The following is an 18,190-nucleotide window of genomic DNA, read 5'->3' on the forward strand; positions in this document are numbered from 1 at the left end:
TGGAATGGTGAAGGCCCTCTCCCTCAGTGGCATGGAGACAGGCCTTGCATTTCAGCATTTGTACTGGAGGCCAGGGGTATTCCTATTTTTTATTCCTCTTAGTTCTTTTTATTTATTTTTTATGTTTTTAATTGAGATAGAACTTTCATAAGTCAAATGCATATTTATGACTTTTGTAATAAATTTTTTATTTTAGAGAGAGCACGAGCTGGGGAGAGGGGCAGAGGAGGGAGAGAGAGAGAACCTCAAGCAGACTCCACGCTTAGTGTGGAGCCCAGGGCTCCATCCCACGCCTCTGGGATCATGACCTAAGCCTAAATCAAGAGTCAGAGGCTCAAAGGACTGAGCCACCCACATGCCCAGATGACTTTGGGGCATGTATGTATATATATATATATATATATATATATATATATATATATAGCATATGTATACATTGCATATATATATTGCATATATATATATTGCATATGTATTATATATATATATATATATCTCCATGTAATCACCACCAAAATCTAGCCATGAATCAGGGCAGGGATTAGGGTGAGTGAGGCCTGTGAGGTGAGCTGTGCAAACACAGGGTCAGGTTCTGTCTGCTTTATTTAAAATTTTGATGTTTTGTTCATCGTGGATTTTTTGCTTTCATTTTGATTTTCAAAATTATTTTTTATTTTTGATTGCTGATTCTTTTTGGCCCAACCTATAATTTCTTGCCTTGGAGAGAGCCAAGACTCACTCTAGTCTTGACCCTGTTAAATATTTTCAGCACCCAAGTGGCTCCTTCATTTCTTCAATCCCCTCAAAGGAAACCTCTGGCCAAGGTCAGGGGGTATTTAACAGGAACAGATGACCTGGGATGTGTGCGATCATATTATGGGTGCCTATGCATGTGTTTCTCTGAGGGGGTTCATTCTTTTGATCAGTTTCTTGGAGGCCTTTGTAAAGTTAGGGATAAAACAAAGGTAGACTAACAGGGAACCAGGGGAAAGTTTGCTATTCACCGAATCTAAACAGTATTATGTCTTTGGTTGGGCCTGCAGGCCTCAGTGACACAGAATCACTGTGCCTTAGTCCCATCATCTGTCAAATGGAGTTGATAATCCTACTACCCCTGTGACTGGACTGCGTAAGGGCCAGATGAGATAAGGGCAGTAAAATTCGTAGCACCCTGCAGAGTGCATTCAGCCAACATTTACTGAGCGCTTATGAAGTGCTAGGTGCTGAGCTGAGGGTTTTACGACCGTCACCTTTTTCCTAATGCTTACAGCCCAACGAGGAAGGTGGTGTGAATCTAGGCCTGTCCGCGGGGGGACAGAGTGAAGACCAGCCACCCTCCACCGCGCGGGCTGGGCTGAAAGGGGGCGGCGCGCAGGTGGGGCGGGCCGGGGGCGGGGCGGCGCGGCGCCGCGGTTCCGGGATCCGGGTCCGGGTCTGCGCCGCCGCTCCCGGCGAGCGGAGCGCTGGCCCCAGCTGGCGGGCGCATGTGGGGGCGCGCAGCGCGGAGGCGCTGCCCGCTGGGGCTGCGGCGCGGCCGGAAGGCGCTGCTGGCTCTGCTGGCGCTGCTGGCGCTGGCCGGGCTGGGCTCCGTGCTACGGGCGCGGCGCGGGGCCAGGGCGGCCGAGCCGGGACCCCCGCGCACCCCACGCCCGGGGCGGCGCGACCCGGTCCTGCCGCGGCCGCCGGTGCCCAGCGACGCTCTGGGCGCGCGGGGCGAGGCGGTGCGGCTGCAGCTGCAGGGCGAGGAGCTGCGGCTGCAAGAGGAGAGCGTGCGGGTGCACCAGATCAACATCTACCTTAGCGACCGCATCTCGCTGCACCGCCGCCTGCCCGAGCGCTGGAACCCGCTGTGAGTCCGCAGGTGGCTGGGGGAACACTGCCCGCGGAGTCCCCGGGCCTCAGTTTAGGCATCTGTGAAGTGGCGGGGTGGAAATGGGGTGTCGAAATACCTGGGGATCGCGCGTCTTATTCTTTCTCGGAAAGTGGGCAGTGGAAGGGGTCATCTGGGTTGGGGCGACGCAAGAAAGTTTTAAAAAAAAGAAAATAGAATAATCTCAGAAATTGACGAATCTCTTACTGGGCGGTCTCTCCCCCCTAAGAAGGTCTGTCATTCGGCTCTGAAAAAGTGGGGGAGAGTCAGGGCTAAGTAGACAGGTGTGAGACCCCCCTTTGGGTGCTCTTCCTGGTTTCACAGCACCTTCCCCCCCACCCCAGTCCAGCCCTGCCTGCATGTCCCTTCCTTGGTGAAACTAAGGACTCCTAGGGTTTGAGATCGTCTCCCCATTCACTTATCAGTGTGTGTCAGGCCAATGAATGAAACAGGAGGGGAGGGCGCCCCAGCAGGAGTGGTGAAAGGTCGCTGGAAGGCCAAGTCCGAAGCTTCCCTCTCATTGGGAGCTGGATTCCTGAGCTTTAGGCAAAGGAGGGCAGGAAGGAGGCGCTGGTGGGAAGGGCTCCTTCTGGCTGCGTTGCAGCTCAGCTCACTCCTGTGGGTGGTGCAGGCCCCGAGCTTGTGCAGTCGGAGGCCTAATTCCTGCCTGAGCTGCTGGCCCGATGGGTTGTGCCCACTGCCTAGGTGAGAAGGGAGCAAGCTGGCAGAAGGTCAGACCTCCTGGCCTTCTCTCTCCTTTCCTCCATCGGTGGGGATCTTTTAGGTCCCCACTTGAGCCCTGTTCTTAAAGACTTGGAGGAAAAGAGGGCTCAGAGAGGGGGTCCCAAGAGGAGCCAGTGGAGCAGCCTGTGTGAGCACCAGGCACCTGCCACCCTTTCCTGCTCCCCTGAATTCCTGCCTTGGAGGTGTGGCAAAGATCTCAGGTGTCAGGACAAGTGACTCACCCCACAGCTGGAAAGTGGGGGATGTGACCCTCATGGCCTCTTTGGCATTGTGCTAATTTCAGGATTTGGGGATCCGTGAATCCTTGGCCAGAGAAAGCATGAGTGCCTGCTCCAGGAGTTGCTACCCCCCCTCCCCACCCTCCCCCACCCCCCCGCCGACCTTGGCAGAATTGGGAGGGACTCACACTTCACTGTCTTCCCTATTTTCCGGTATCGGTATCTGTTCGTGTCTAGCCTCATGCTTTCCCCTGAGGCATCTTCACTGTTAATCTTTTTGAGTAGAACTTTGTTAGTGTTGGTAGCAGTTCCCCCCACTTTCCCTATCTGCAAAATAAGGAATGCGTAGAAATAACACCACCTAGGAATTAATAAAACATTGAACACACTGTGTACTCAATTCTTATTAGTTTTTCTTCCCTTCCCTGTTGCCAACAATGTCCTCAGGAGGTTGTTTTTAAGAGGCATGCAGGGATTGGTTGTAAAGTTGTTTTTTTTTTCCGGGTTCCAACTTCCTTTATTGTCCCAGGTTGAGAAATCTCTTTCAAACACTGGATGACCTGTGGGGCTTATGGTATCCTTGTCTCCATGGTGACAGAGCTGCCCTGTGTCCTATCAGGATTTGCTTATAGATCCTGCTGTTGCATTGACTCTGGGAAGTTAATACAAGCCCAGCGTGATAAGGAGTGTGAATGCCTCCTGCCTTTAATTCCTGCAGCAAGGCCTATTGGATTATTCTTGTCTAGCTGGAGAGAAAGGTGAGCTTGATCTGTGTTAGACTCAGCCAGGGAGGCCTGGAGGCATAACTTCTGCCCTCCAGGTCAGGGTCTTTGATGGAGACTCACTTTTACTATAGTTCATAGAAAGGTGAGGACCTAATCAGGGTCTTGAGTTTTAGCCTGAGAAACCAGAATAGCAGAATATAAATTTACAGTTGGAGTCAGGGTGGGTGTGGGGGAGTCCCTTGAGACTTTAACTGATAAGCAGAGGGGTGGTTAAGATCCTTGAATGTCACTGAGGGAGAGGCCGAGTGAGCATCCTGTCTAACAGAGGCAAAGCCTTGCCCCCAAGGTAACATGCAGATCTGGGGCAGAGCTTATCTAGAACCCAGATTTTTTTTTTAAGTTTTTTTATTTATTTTGAGGAAGAGGGCACAAGTGGGAGAGGGTCAGAGAGAGAGGAAGAGAGGGAATCCCAAGCAGGCCCCACACTGTCAGCACAGAGCCGGATCTAGGCTCGAACCCACAAACTGTGAGATCATAGCCTGAGCCAAAATCAATAGCTGGATGTTTGACTGAGCCACCCAGGCGCCCCTAGAGCCCAGATCTTTTATTCCCTCCTCCCTTTTGGGGTGCAGACAATTATTTATCTATTTATTTTAATTATAAAAGCAATACATGTCCACTCTAGAAATTTTAGCATGTACAGGGAACCAAAAAAAAAAAAAATCTTCCATAAACCTACAACCCCAGGAGAACCACTGCTAACATTTTGCTGCGTATCCTTTTGGACTTTTCCAGGTATAGAAATAGATTTTGAAAAATATACCCATGGGTATGTGAACGAGAACATATTCAAACATGAGTATGTACATAGGCTCACACATGGTTGTGACTGAAATCTTTATACTACGTGGATGAAGCTGTTCCCATTGCAAGGAGTTGGGAACTACTAAGGGATCCGGCCTGGTTCTTCTCGGCGTCTGCAAGCCGTGATACTGCGTCTGCTCTCTTGGACAGGCCAAACCGCTAGAGACACTTCAGTGTTGGCTCTAAGTCTTTGAGACTTGGTGTAGACCCCAGCTCTTCTGTGAGTCTGGTAATTCATGTGCCAGTGGATTAGAACACAGCTTTATTTCTGTTAGTTATAGCACGGAATCGAGGAGGAGGAGGAGAAGGAGGAGAAGGAACAGGATGACCAGGAATCCTTACGTGGTGGGATAGTAAGGGCAGGGTTTGCAAAACTCACAAACACGGTCTCCTTTGAGCCGAGCAAGGAGGTGGAACTTTCACTCTGAGATGGCAGCAGGCCAAAGTGGGGAGCCAGGAAGCTGGATTTGTGGCGTTGGGGAACTTTGAAACGTATTGATGCCAGGGACCTTCCCCAGAACAATTAATTAGAATTTCTGTAGGTAGCACCTAGGCTGAGGCTGATGTACACCTATGGCTGAAAGCTACTGTCTTAGGGCCTGTGGGTTTTTTACTCAGAATATGAAAAGTGAGTGCTTTTGAGCAAGGGGGAGAATGCCAGAATTAGACAAAGTGGGGATTCAAAACAGGTCAGGTGCCAGTGAAACCAGTGATGACATCACAGTCAGTTGTAAGGTGTGTCACGAGCGATGGTTGCTAATGTACCAATATTGGCAAAGAGTTTTAGTTTTTATAGACCAGAGAGGCGTTGAGATAATCACTATAATGCCATTCTCATTTATAGTCTGACCTATTGAGCAGGAGGAAAAGGTGGAGTGACGGTGCCCTTGGGGCTGTGCATTTCCACATTTCCATGGCACATGGACGGGGATGTCACATGTGAACATCAGCCGTTCTCTGCTGTAGCTGAAGAATTTTGAGCTGCTGATTAGGCAACAATACATAGGTGTTCCGTGAACGCTTGCTCTGGTTTTAGCCTTATTAGTGCTATAATTGCAGATGTGTGTCTGAGTTCAGGGATCAGGACTTGGGTGCTGGGATGGTGAAGAGTTTCAGAATCGCTCAAAATAGGCAATTCAGCTAAAGAGAGTGTGCTTGATGGGGTTGGCAGGAGGGAGTTGGTTAAGAGTTCTCTTTTTGCAGAGCGGTAGCCTGCTTGACCGTTCTCATAACAACATCGTCTTTGGAACAGCATCACGCGTAGTGTGGAGATTAGGCTAATGTTTCTTTGCTTCCCCAACAAAGTTGTAAACTGCAGGTTATTCCGTTAATTTTTACCAGACCCATCTTGTGGTTGTCAGAGTAACATCCTTTTTTTGAATCGGTGCTTTAAGTCTGGAGAACGTGTTCAGTTTTAGTTAGTATCTTCATGATACCTTTTTCCATCCTTTTACTGTCATTGATTCTATGTCCTAATGTTGTAGGCCTGTCTCTAAGTAGTGTGTTGCTGCATTTTGTGTGGTCATTAAGGAGAAAATCCAGACTGATGGTCTTTTTATTGGACATTTATGTCCTCATATATTTCGCGTGCTTACAGGATATTTAAGGCTTGATTATTTTGATCATGCCATCTTATTTTATGCTTTCTAATTGTTTTTCTTTTTCTGTGCTGTTTTCCTTTTTATTTTTCTTTTAACACTATTCTTTGAGTTGATAGAAGTTTTTTCTCTACCTTTCTCATTCCACTTTTTCTTCCCTACTAATTTGGCAGTTATACTGTTTATTTCTTTTTTTATTATTATTTTACATTTATTTATTTTTGAGAGACAGAGTGAGACAGCAGAAGTGGAGGAGGGGCAGAGAGAGAAAGAGACAGAATCTGAAGCAGGCTACAGGCTCTGAGCAAGCATTCAGCACAGAGCCTGATGCGGGGCTTAAACCCACGAATGGTGAGATCATGACCTGAGCTGAAGTTGGACACTTAACTGACTCAGTCACCCGGGTGCCTCAGTTATACTGTTTATTTCTAATCTTTGGTGGTAAACTTGAAAGTACATATTCAGCTCAGCAGGATCTAAAGTCTTTGGTGATCTAAAGTCACTGCTGTGAGATGTCTATACTGAGTTAAATTTGCCTGTCATTCTTATTTCTTTGTCATTTATATGAGGGCGTCTTTTATTTATTCAAGCATGTTAAGCATACTTATTTTATGCTTTGTGTCTGATAGCTGTAATATCGAGATTTGTATTTTCATGTTGTTCCTGGACCCTGAGGACTTTATTTCCTTTTCTATAAGCTGAGCCATGCATTTAAAAGAGTTTTTTTAAGGGCGCCTGGGTGGCTCAGTTGGTTGAGCAGCTGACTCTTGGTTTCGGCTCAGGTCATAATCCCTGGATGGTGGCATTGAGTCCCACATTGGGCTCCGTGCTCAGCATGGAGCCTGCTTAAGATAATCAATCAATCTCTCTCTCTCTCTCTCTCTCTCTCTCTCTCTCCTTCTACCCCTCTCCCCTACTTGTGTGCTCTCCCTCTGGCTTTCTCATAATGAATAAATAAATAAACAAGATTTTTAAGAAGTATTTTATCAAAAATTTTTTCCAACAGGGTTTCCCCAGACATTTTAATCTTCCATATTGTCCGGAGTGGAAGTCTTACATTCACTTAAAAAAAAAACAACAAAAAAACACAAAACTTATTTCCTCTATTAGTCATAGTTCATTTGGTTGAAAATAACTGTAAACCCAGTGCAAAATGCGAACTGACTTGAATATAAAAGAAAATATATTGGCTTCTATCACAGGAAAGTCTAGGTTTGGGACTAGGTTCAGATTATTCTGGGCCCTGGATTCAGGGACTCAACTGGTGTCATTAGGCAAAAAATGTTCATTGGTCAGGCCTGGGGCATGTGACCTTCCCAGAGGGGTGTGTGTATACACATGTGTGTGCGCATGTGTGTGTGTTCAGCCTTGCGCAGACCACATGGCCTGCGAGTCTGGGAGACATGGTTCATGAAAGGGAACTCAAAGTGCAGGAATGTGAAGAAAGGAGAAAGGATTCTGGGCAGGCAGAACCCACCAAGGTACACTGTGACCTCCTTGGCCTGTTCTGCAACAGGTATGGATTTTCATTTTTTCAAAAGACTTTTATGTGTAACCTGAATATAAAGATAAAGGAAGACGAGGAGGCATTTACTGCACCCATTCATTCGCATCTGTATAATACGTAATTGTATGTTATGCTAGCAGAGTTTATGGAAGTCCCTGCCCAACTGGGTTGCTGGGAAGGGAAAGTGGAATAATGCTTGTAAAATGCTTAGCACACCACCTACCATGTAGTCAGCGCTTCATACATGTTCTTATTATTACCAGGTACAGTACAAGGCATGAAGAAAATACAGCAAAAACCACAATTCACCCCCTGCCCTTACAAGACACATGGATTATACCAGAATGTTAAAGAAAGGATGGCTTGCTATGATTTAGCAGTGAATTTGACTCTGAGCTTCCTTTGTCCCCTAGGCAAAAGTGGAACCCTGAGGCATGGATGCATAGCTGTTCTTGTCTAATTAAAGGATGCTCTGCTTTTGGTTGGGAGGAGAATGAGAAATGCCACATAATTCTTTTCTATCCCTTCATAGCACCTGGGATGGGGAAGGGCATATAGAGGTTTTCAATAATTTTTTTTTTTTTTGGTTAATTGACTTAAAATGAAAAATTGGAGAACTGAAGGAAAGACTTAGTTAATTCACAGTTCTAGAAGGCCAGAACTGTACATTTATAAAAGTCATTCAAATTGCTTTGATCATGCAATGAAAGAAAATTGCATATTTTTTTCAGCAGTATTTGTTTTGCAGTCTGAACTTTTGGAACCTTGTTTTGAAAAAAAGGGAAAAGGGAAAGTGTTTTTCCTGGAAACAAACTTCCAGAAGGATATATTGAACATTCATGAAGGACGATGCCTGTAAGGTATGTTTAAAGAAAGGAGGAGAAACTATACCAGGCCAAGAAAAAAGGAGCGGTCAGAATACGAAATTATTGCTTGATGGGGACATTTGCTATGTGTTACTAAAGAAATATGATCCAGCCTTTTAAAATTAATCTTTTTTGGGGCATGGGGGTGAAGCATCTAACTCTTGATTTTGGCTCAGATCACGACCACACAGTTTGTAAGTTCGGGCCCCTCCTTGGGCTCTGCACTGATAGTGTGGAGGCTGCTTGGGATTCTCTCTCTCCCTCTCTCTCTGCCCCTCCCCCCACTATCTCGTGCCCTCTTTTTCAAAAATAAATAAATAGATTTAAAAAAAAGAAGAAGAAAATAATGTTAATAGTGCAAAGGTGATATCCAAGGGCTAAGCTGATTCTGATTCCAAAAATAGGTAACTCAAGCTTAGTGGCCCTGACACAGGCCCTCTCCTACCTCACTCTTCCCACTTCCACCAAAACAGCTGCTCTCCTGCAGATATATGTTGTAACAAATAGACAACATATATACGTATATAAAATATTAATAGGTGTATCTGCATTTTAAAAGCCCCTGACTAGTAGACACGGCTCATGGAGAGGCTATGTCGTGCCGAGCCACAGCCCGCTAGAAGCTTTAGAAAGAATTAATTGCTTATACTCCATGAAAAAAAAATGTGTTTCTGTGCAACCTAAAAATAAATATTTTTTTATCAAAAAAAAAAAAAAAACTAAAATTTAGTTCCAAATGTACATAGGTCCGAGCAGAAATGAATGGAAAGAAGGACAGTAAAGTTAGGTTTTCAAAACTGAGGTTTATTCAATGTAAACAGTGGTCCTTTAGTATAAAATCACATCCTTAATCATTGGTATTAAAATGGCTTTCTTCCCATGATAAGAATAAGTAGGAAGGTAGAAAGATATCCGCTTGACCAAATAATGCTGGGACCAGATGTCAGTCCCTCCTCGGTGTTTTTGTTTATATGTTTCTGCTGCTCTGCAAACCCCAAAGCCCAAGGCCACTGTTCTAGAATGTCCAGGTACTCTATCTGTGTCCCTTCAAATCATAAGAGCACTGGCTATGTTTGGCACTATTACTCAGAGCTTCAAAATGTTCCTCTTCTTTTTAATATCATGTCATAATACATCTAAGAATTTCTCACCTAAGGGAATAATCAGAGATAACCCAGAAGGACGCTTGTAGTAACAATCTCTCTCTGTAACATTATTTATAATAGCAAAAAGCTGTAAATAATTCCAAAGGTCCGACAAGAAAATGTGAAATGTAGTGCAGGTTCATGAAGGAATGCTACAAAGACCATCCAAAACCCATTCTCAGAGACTCTTTTAACAGTACAGAAGAATAACTGCACTATCATATTAAATCAAAAAAGCAGGGTACAGATCTATAAACAGCAGTGTGTGTGAGCATGTGCTCACACACAAACAATAAACAATAGAAAGAAATATGCCAAAAATGTTAACAATGGAGATCTCTGAGCAGTGGGCTTGTTGCTGATTCTTACTTCTTTATATTTTCCTGCATTCTAAAATTATTCACAATGAACATGCATCATTTTTATATTCACAAAGAAAGATTATTTTTTTAAGTTTATTTATGTATTCTGAGAGAGAGAGAGAGAGAGAGCGCAAGCTGGGGAGGGGCAGAGAGAGAGAGAGAGGGAGAGCCTGACATGGGGCTTGATCCCACGAACTGTGAGGTTATGACCTGAGCTGAAACCAAGAGTCAGACACTTAACTGACTGAGCCATCCAGGGGCCCCCTTTTTCTTCTTAATTTATTACACTTTTAATTTTGAAAAATTCAAAGCTAGAGAAAATTTGTAAGAATAGCAGAACAGACTCCTGTACATCCTTCCCCTAGATCCATTCATTATTTTGCCCCATGTACTTAATTTTTCTCTCTACGTGTGCTATATACTATTACACACATTTGAGAGTAAGTTTTAGCAATAATACCTTTTAGCCTTTGTTCCTTCGGCATGCATTTTCTAAGGACAGGGACATTCTCTCATGATACCATGATGTAGTTCTCAAATTAAGAAAGTTTATACAATACTGGATTTTTCCAACTGTGCCAACTTTTGGAGCAGCTTTATTTTTCCTGGACCTGGTATCTAATTGAGAATCAAGGGCGACATTTAGTTGTTGTGTCTCTTTAGCCCTGTCTCTGTCTCTTAGGACACTGGCATTTTAGCATTTTTTTTTTTAAAGTACAGGCTTACTGGTTTATAAAACATCTCTCTCCGTTGGGCTTGGCTGAAAGTTTCCTTGTGATTTATTTCAGCATAGGCCGTACCATAAACTTAGTGACTTGAAACAACAATAAACATTTGTGATTTCACATAATCTCCGTGGGTCAGGGATTCGGGAGTGGCTTAGCCGGGTGGTTCTGGCTCTGGATCTCCCATGAGATCGCAATCCAAATGCTGCCTGGGGATTTCATCATCTCAAGGCCTGATTGGGCCTGGAAGATCTGCTTTCAAGAGGGCTTATCCCATGCTGGAAAGTTGGGGCTGGCTGTTGGCTGGAGGCCTCGGTCCCTCGCCACAGAGACCTCTCCACAGGATGCTTGAGTCTACTCGCGTCACTGCATGGAACTGGCTTTCCCCAGGATGGATGGTCCACGGGAGGGAACAAAGAGGGAACCTCAGTGTCTTAGGGCCTGGTGTTGGAGGACACGTACTGTCACACTTCTGCATTCTATCCCTGCGTGGTGGTTTTCAAATATATCCACACATTCTTGGCAATCATCCCCTTCAAAGGAGGGAGCCTGCCTCTCCTCCCCTTAGTGTGGGCTGGACTCCCCTCTGTGGAGCACAGTGCTAAGTAGTAACCACTTCTGTGAATCGGAAGCCCTTGGCGTCCAAGGATTCGCGTCCTGCTGCTTGGGCTGCTGGGGATGCCCTGTCGTCGCTTTAGGACACCAGAGCTGTTATGCTTCCAGCCTCAGCTGACTTTGACTCAAGTGTGTAGAACAGGGCCTGCAAACGCAGCACGAGCGAGGATGTGAGTGTGGTTGAGAAGAACCGGCCTCTAACAGAGTCTCCCGGATACGCCTGTTCATGTGGAGGGTCCTCCCAGTGACAGCAGAGCTCTCTGCAGAGACTGCCCTGGAGTTTAGGAAGAGGGCCTGGAGCAAGACCCTGGGAGGGAGGACAGGTAGGGAGGAGGGAGAGGCAGGGAGGTGTGGTGCAGGGCTCTTCATTCGATCAGATGGCCCACCTGAGCGTCCGGCCGGGGGCAAGCCACAACCCTACGACCGGGCCTCTGGACATGAGGACCCCGGCCAGGTACGTGCTCACAGGCATTCTGTGAACCGCCCAAGTTATCCCACTTCTCTGAGCCTGGCCTTCCAAGCGGGAACAATACATGCCAACACTGAAAGTGGTTTTGAGAGTTAAATGAAGTAGGACATTTCATTAATTTTAAGTCTTTTTTTTTTTTTTCATATTGAAGCATCTCTGAGATTTGGATGTATCTTAAAATCAATGCATCCTCCAGTTAGGATAAGCAACACTTGTCCTTAGAGGTTCTTAAAAGAATGGTGTGTGTTCCAAACATTGGCGTCTTTAATTTTTATGAAATATTGCAGGCTGGAGATATGGTAGCAGTAAAGAATTGGTAACTTCTTAAGACGTCTCAGTTGTATTGTGTTTTATTATGAAAAAAAAGGCGTCCTTATATCTTAGATTGATTGAAATATTCATGGATGCTGTGATATTCTGGGTTTTGCTTTAAACTAGTCTGGGATGGGGCACCTGGGTGGCTCAGTCAGTTATGCATCTGACTCTTGATCTCGGCACAGGTCATGATCTCACGACTCATGGGATAGCTGAGTGTGGAGCCTGCATGAGATTCTCTCTCTCCCTCTCTCTAAAACACAAAACAAAACAAAACAAAACAAAACAAAACAAAACAAAACAAAACAAAAAACCCTATCTGGTGAGGGCATAGATGAATCAAGATACACCATGCATTGAGAATTGTTGATGTTGGGCAAAAGGTCCCAGGAGTTCCTTATAATGTTTGAAAAAATTCATGATGAAACAAAAGGAGAAAAACCACAAGAAATAAAGTGGATACATAAAGGGCTTTTTCTCTGCTTTTTTGCATTATTCAGGTCTCCTCCTCAATGTCACCTCCTCTAAGAGGCCCTCCCTGATTACCTGTTCTGTGGTTGCTCCGTTTCCCCCTTCCCACTGCCCTCCACAGTTGCTCTGTTTTGCACCCTGCTTTTCTTTATAGCACCATTACTTTCTGAAATTACTGATACGTTTGCTTATTTGATCATTGTCCCCTTGAACTTTTTTTTTTTAATCCACATAGTAGGTGATCAGGAAATATTTGGTGACTGATGGGTAAGGGCCCACTGACGCGTTGCCTGGTACCGGCAGTTGGCTGATCTAGCTTTACTCCTCATCCTGCTTGGTTCTGCGTCCCTTTGACGTGCTGCACAGCCTGCTGTGAGGTCTTCCCTTTCTGCCCAGGGCGGCTGGCTGGTCTTCAAGCATGTACGCTCTTCTCGCATTGCCAGCCCCGCATTCCAGCCCAGTCTTGTGGGTGCCCCTCTGGGGTTCTGTTCCTCCCCTCTCTTGCCATTTCCTATGGAAGGTCTCCAGGCACGGCCCAGTCCCTGGGATGACATTGGGAGTTTCTCGTGAGCCACTCCGAGAAGAGAATTCTCTGTCAACTAGGGAAACTCCTTAGGAAGTAGCTGGAAACCCTACTAAAGAAAGAGGAAACTTACTGGTTCCTATCACCACCAGTCAAGGCACATGCCCCCACCCCCACCGGGAGGCCACAGAGTGGGGCAAGGGGCGGGGTTGGTACTGGAAGGGGGGTGGTCAGTGTCCTCTATGCAGCCCTTCTGGACTGTTTGCACATTCTAGCAGCGGCTCTGGTTTCTGCACACACCACCTTTGTAAGCATCGCTGCTGCCCGGGTAACGTGCCGGAGAGGGCAGTGAGATGCCAGTGAGCAAGCAGAGTGCTGTGACTGACACCTGCTGGACCAGAGGCGCGCGTGTGGGCAAGGCGCCCGAGGAGCATCCACAAGCGAGCAGTTGCCCCCACAGGCTGTCCCAGGGAGAGGATGGGGCTGAGCTGTTCTCGAAAGAGGACAGAGAGTTTGCCAGGTAGAGAAATGAGGAAAGGGCGTTCCAGGCAGAGGGCTCGGTCTGAGCACAGGCCTGGCAGTGGAATCAGAAGGGAGAGGACCCACGAGAGAGGTGCTGAGGAGGGGGAGGTGGCCATCGTCCTCCCTTCTGAGTCTGCTTAGCTCGTATGTTGCTCAAATCTGAAATTTGCTTTAAAGCCTCAAAATAGTGTCCCACGGTTCAAGCTTCTTGGTGGCACTTTAGAACCTTTCTTAGACTCCGCTGGGGCTCCTAGAGGAACACTGGGATCTCTGGAAGATCCCAGCAGATTATTTTCCATTCCCTAGGAGGAGGTCTCAGGACTGTGACCTGTGTCCCCTTCACACCTCCATCCCTAGGACCAGCCTGGGCCTGGTACACACAGTCAGCTGCGGATTCTCGATTCCCTGAAGCTGTGTTGTATTTGCAGGTGCAAAGAGAAGAAATATGATTATGACAAGTTGCCCACGACATCTGTTGTCATAGCGTTTTATAATGAAGCCTGGTCAACTCTCCTCCGGACAGTTTACAGTGTCCTCGAGACGTCCCCGGACATGCTGCTAGAAGAAGTCATACTCGTAGATGACTACAGTGACAGAGGTAAGCCCTCCACATGAGCTCTTGGAGGGGCCTGGCTTCCCAGAGCAGTGCCTGGGAGGCAAGAGTGCGACTCGGGAGGGGTGGAATGGGCCCCAGGAGGACAGGCTTTCTGTGTCTCTGTGTGCCCCGCCCCTGCCAGGAGCTGGGAGCCTGCTGGGATGCAGGTGTGTGAACAGAGGGCTCTACCACATGGTGCTACAGGAGACAGAGCACTCAGGAAGAATGGCTGACCTTAGTCTTGAAGTAGTATGTGGGCAGCAGAGGTGGAGAGAGGGTGTTTTAAGTGGAGGCACAGAATGTGGAAAGCCTCCGAGTCACAGTGTTGCATGATAGGCTCTGCAGGTAGTTCAGGAAGGACGGAGGACCAGCAGGCGGAGGAGAGGTATGAGACATGGGGAAGGGTGCAGGCGTTACACTCGAGGCCGAGGCGTCAGGACTTTGTCCTGAGGGCGGGGAGAACAAAGCAGGACTTTTTTTTTTTTTAATTTATGTTTATTTTTTTTGAGAGAGAGAGAGCAAACAAGCCAGGGAGGGGCAGAGAGAGAGGGGAAGAGAAATCCCAAGCAGGCTCCACACTGTCAGCACAGAGCTTGACGTGGGGCTCGAACTCACGAACCATGAGATCATGACCTGAGCCAAAACCAAGAGTTGGCTGTTTAACTGACTGAGCCAGCCAGGCGCCCCTAGGGCAGGGTTTTACTTTTTTTTTTTTTTTTTTTTTTTTTTTTTAATTTTTTTCAACGTTTATTTATTTTGGGGACAGAGAGAGACAGAGCATGAACGGGGGAGGGGCAGAGAGAGAGGGAGACACAGAATCGGAAACAGGCTCCAGGCTCTGAGCCATCAGCCCAGAGCCCGACGCGGGGCTCGAACTCCCGGACCGCGAGATCGTGACCTGGCTGAAGTCGGACACTTAACCGACTGCGCCACCCAGGCGCCCCTAGGGCAGGGTTTTAAACAGGAGAGCAGTTTTGCCCTTTGAGGGATCCCTCTAGGCTGTGGGTGGAGAACTGTGTACAGGGGAGCTCTGCAGGGAGGCCAGGGGCTGTAGAGGCGGCCCAGGTGAGAGATGGAGGCTGGGAGTCTGGTGGTAGTTGAGGGAAGGGGAGGAGGAGGAGGGGTGTTTGAGACATGGCATCTGGGGGACCTGCAGGCCCTTGGAATGGGTTTCTGGGTGAATGGTGCTGCTGTCCCAGAGCTAGATAAGCCACCCAGGGCAGGAGTGACAGCTCTGGGAAAGGAAGTGGGGCATTTGGCTTTGGATTTGTTAAGTTTGAGATGAGATCGAAAAGGGGCAGCCCAGACAGGAGAAGAACTGAATCCAGGGAGAGGCATTCCATTGAGAGAGTGACCCATATCCCTATAGGCCTGACCGGTGACCTGGGGTCCAGCAATTCACATGCAGTCCAGAGTTGGCACTCCATTTATTCAGCGAACATATTTTGAGCTTCCACCTTTGTGCCAGGCACCATTCTAGGCACCGGGGATTCTGTGGGAAACAAGACAAGTCCCTGCTCTCGTAAAACTCACATTCTAATGGGTGGAGAGGTGGGTGGGGGTGGTCAATGAACATGTAAAGAATAATACACGATGACACGACACAATACAAAATAGCATAGCATAATATAGCAATATAGCAGGTGGACTACAGCAAGGGACAAAGTGCTGTGAAATAAAAGTCAGAGCAGGAGAGTAAGGGGAGCTTGGGGACGGGCCCTCCTCTAGCCTGGTGGAGGGCAGGAAGCCTCCCTGAGGAAGTGGTTTTAAGCCAAAAGCTAGGATGTAAAGGAGGCAGCCCAGTGTCCCCAGTTGCAGGAAGAAGCTGGGCCGTGCAGGCATTCTGCAGGGCAGACCGTTGGCCAGTGGGGAGGTGATGCGGGAGATGAGGTGCCAAGGTGGGCGAGGCCAGACCAGGCAGGGCCTTGGAGGCCGCCATAAGGGGGTTTAGGCATAAATATGAGCCTGATGGGAGCCGTCTGAGGGCTGCTGGGGGGACAGGAAGGTCGCTCAGTCTTGGGCTCACTGTGCTGCCATGTGGGGCATGGCCGATGGATGGGAGTGGGATGGAGGGGCTGCTGTGGTCATGCCACATGCCATGTGACTAGCTGAACTGGGGGAGCTAAGCTCGGCTGAGGGGAAATGTCAGGGTCATAGCAACAGGGAGAGCAGTGGGCTGAGTCGTTAGTCTCAAGCCAAATTACCATCCGTGGGCCACACAGAAGGGCAGCAGCTACTGCTTCGTGGGCATCTTGCTGTTTCGGGCTCTGTCTGGTCCGTCCGACTTCAAAGCTTGGAGTATGTGTCCTAATTGGTGGGTATGTTTGGCCGTTCTCTCAGAGACTCTAAACAACAGTGATTTACGTGGGAAAAAAATGATCTGTCTCCCATCACAAAGCTCGCGTAATGGTCTAGGGCTGGTGTGGCGGCTTCACAGTTTTGGGGCCTGGCTCCTTCTGCCTTGTATCTCCACATTCTCTAGGACGTTGTGCTGCCCCGGTCTGCGTGCCCCGGGCTGGTTCTTCACCTTCTGCGCGCTGTCATCGGCAGGAAGATCTCATGGGGCTGGAGAGCTAAACTTGAAAGTTGCCCTCATATCCCATGGAGCAGAGCAGGGGTCACTTGGCCACACCTAGCTGCAAGGGAGGCTGGGAACTGTAGCTTCCGTGGTGGGTGTTCGGCGACAGTTGGGGCTTGATGCTGCATGAAGCCCATTAGGCACTGGGCTCTGGGGTCAGGGCACCTGGGTCAGAGGTGAACTTTACCGTGAACCTGTCGTGGCACCTGGGCCAAGTCACTTGTCTTTTCTGAGCCTCAGTTTCTCATCTGTGAATGGGTTTGTCCACACTTACATCAGAGAGTGGTGAGGAACCAATGAGATCAGGCATAGGATGGACTCTCACGTCGGCCAGCACGTAGTAGGTACTCCTCTCCCTTTCCTTTGGTCCTCTCCTCCCGGGGCTGTTTTAAATCTGTGCCGGCACTGGTCCGAGCTCCAGCACTTTGCAGCCACTCAACCTTGAGCAAGTCCAGCGTCAGCCTTGGCTTCAGCCCCTATAAAGTGGGATACTCGTCCCTAGCTCGCAGAGTCACAGGATTAAATGAGATAAAGGCAGGTAACATGCTATGTCAGTGCCTGGCATATTGTCGTACCTGTACTTTTATGAAATATTAACAAAATGTAGAGTACCCCCAATATTTCAGAAATGTATTCATTCAGAAGCAAGGATCAGATTATTTATTTGATCTTCGTGGGATTGAATAGCTCCTCAGCAGGCAGGACCAGGGTATGAACCCCTTCTGCATAGCTCAGTTCTTCTCGTGAGTGTAAGTGTGGGTCTCTGTGGGGCCGAGGCTGCCCTCTCCATCATGGTGACCTGCGCCACAGACAAGATGCCTGCTCAAGCCGTGATGACAGGATTTGTGCCCTGCCCCTCCCCCTGGCCTATCCACACGCCAGTCTGAGCTCCGTGCAGGGGCACCAACCCTCCCTGGGCATGGGAGGGCAGTTCAGACAGACCTAAAATGGATGCTTACCAAATCCATAAAGAGTACAAGGAGGCTACATGTGTGTTTTCTTTTTTTCCCTTTATCTTTTTTTTGCACCTGTGTGTTTACTGGGCATAGTCACCACCAATTAGCTTTGCTTGGGAAGTCACCTCCCTTATTCCTGCTCCCAGCTTATTTGCAGTTATATTTAGGATGAAAAAAAATCAACCAATGAAATGCTTTTTTTTTTTAATGTCAAGAATATTTAGGGAAACATTTTTACAAACTGAAGCAACCTAGAACAGTTTACAGACTTTTCCCTTTTGCTGATGATTGAAGACTTTCAGACGACACCCACAATGATTAGGGGGGATTCTCTCATTTTTATTGCCTGATGGGCTCCCCCCACCTCCACCTGACCCACGGAGGGGTGGGAATCAGGGCCTCCTGTCCCTGAACCTGTGTGCGAAGTCTGGAGTCCTGAGGCCAGCCCTTGCTGTGGACGAGACCTTTCAACTTTTAAAGCCTCATTTCTTCTTATGCAAAATGGGACGAGCGCATCCTCCT

The 18,190-nt window shown here is 47.7% G+C and overlaps 1 protein-coding gene across 1 annotated transcript in view; it reads left to right on the forward strand.

Annotated features, from left to right (window-relative positions):
* Positions 1-1,448: 1,448 nt before the first annotated feature.
* The window catches only part of GALNT12 (polypeptide N-acetylgalactosaminyltransferase 12), a 37,525-nt gene continuing 20,783 nt past the window's right edge, over positions 1,449-18,190 (forward strand). The window contains exons 1-2 of the mRNA XM_047066894.1: positions 1,449-1,849; positions 13,968-14,137. Coding sequence (XP_046922850.1) covers positions 1,485-1,849; positions 13,968-14,137 — 535 coding nt within the window. The 5' untranslated portion in view covers positions 1,449-1,484. The remainder of the gene's footprint in view (positions 1,850-13,967; positions 14,138-18,190) is intronic.

This window comes from Lynx rufus, unplaced genomic scaffold, assembly GCF_022079265.1.
Source record: "Lynx rufus isolate CCGP_SWC_20201006 ecotype Redwood Valley unplaced genomic scaffold, mLynRuf1.p SCAF_10, whole genome shotgun sequence".
NCBI classification, from domain to species: Eukaryota; Metazoa; Chordata; class Mammalia; order Carnivora; family Felidae; genus Lynx; species Lynx rufus.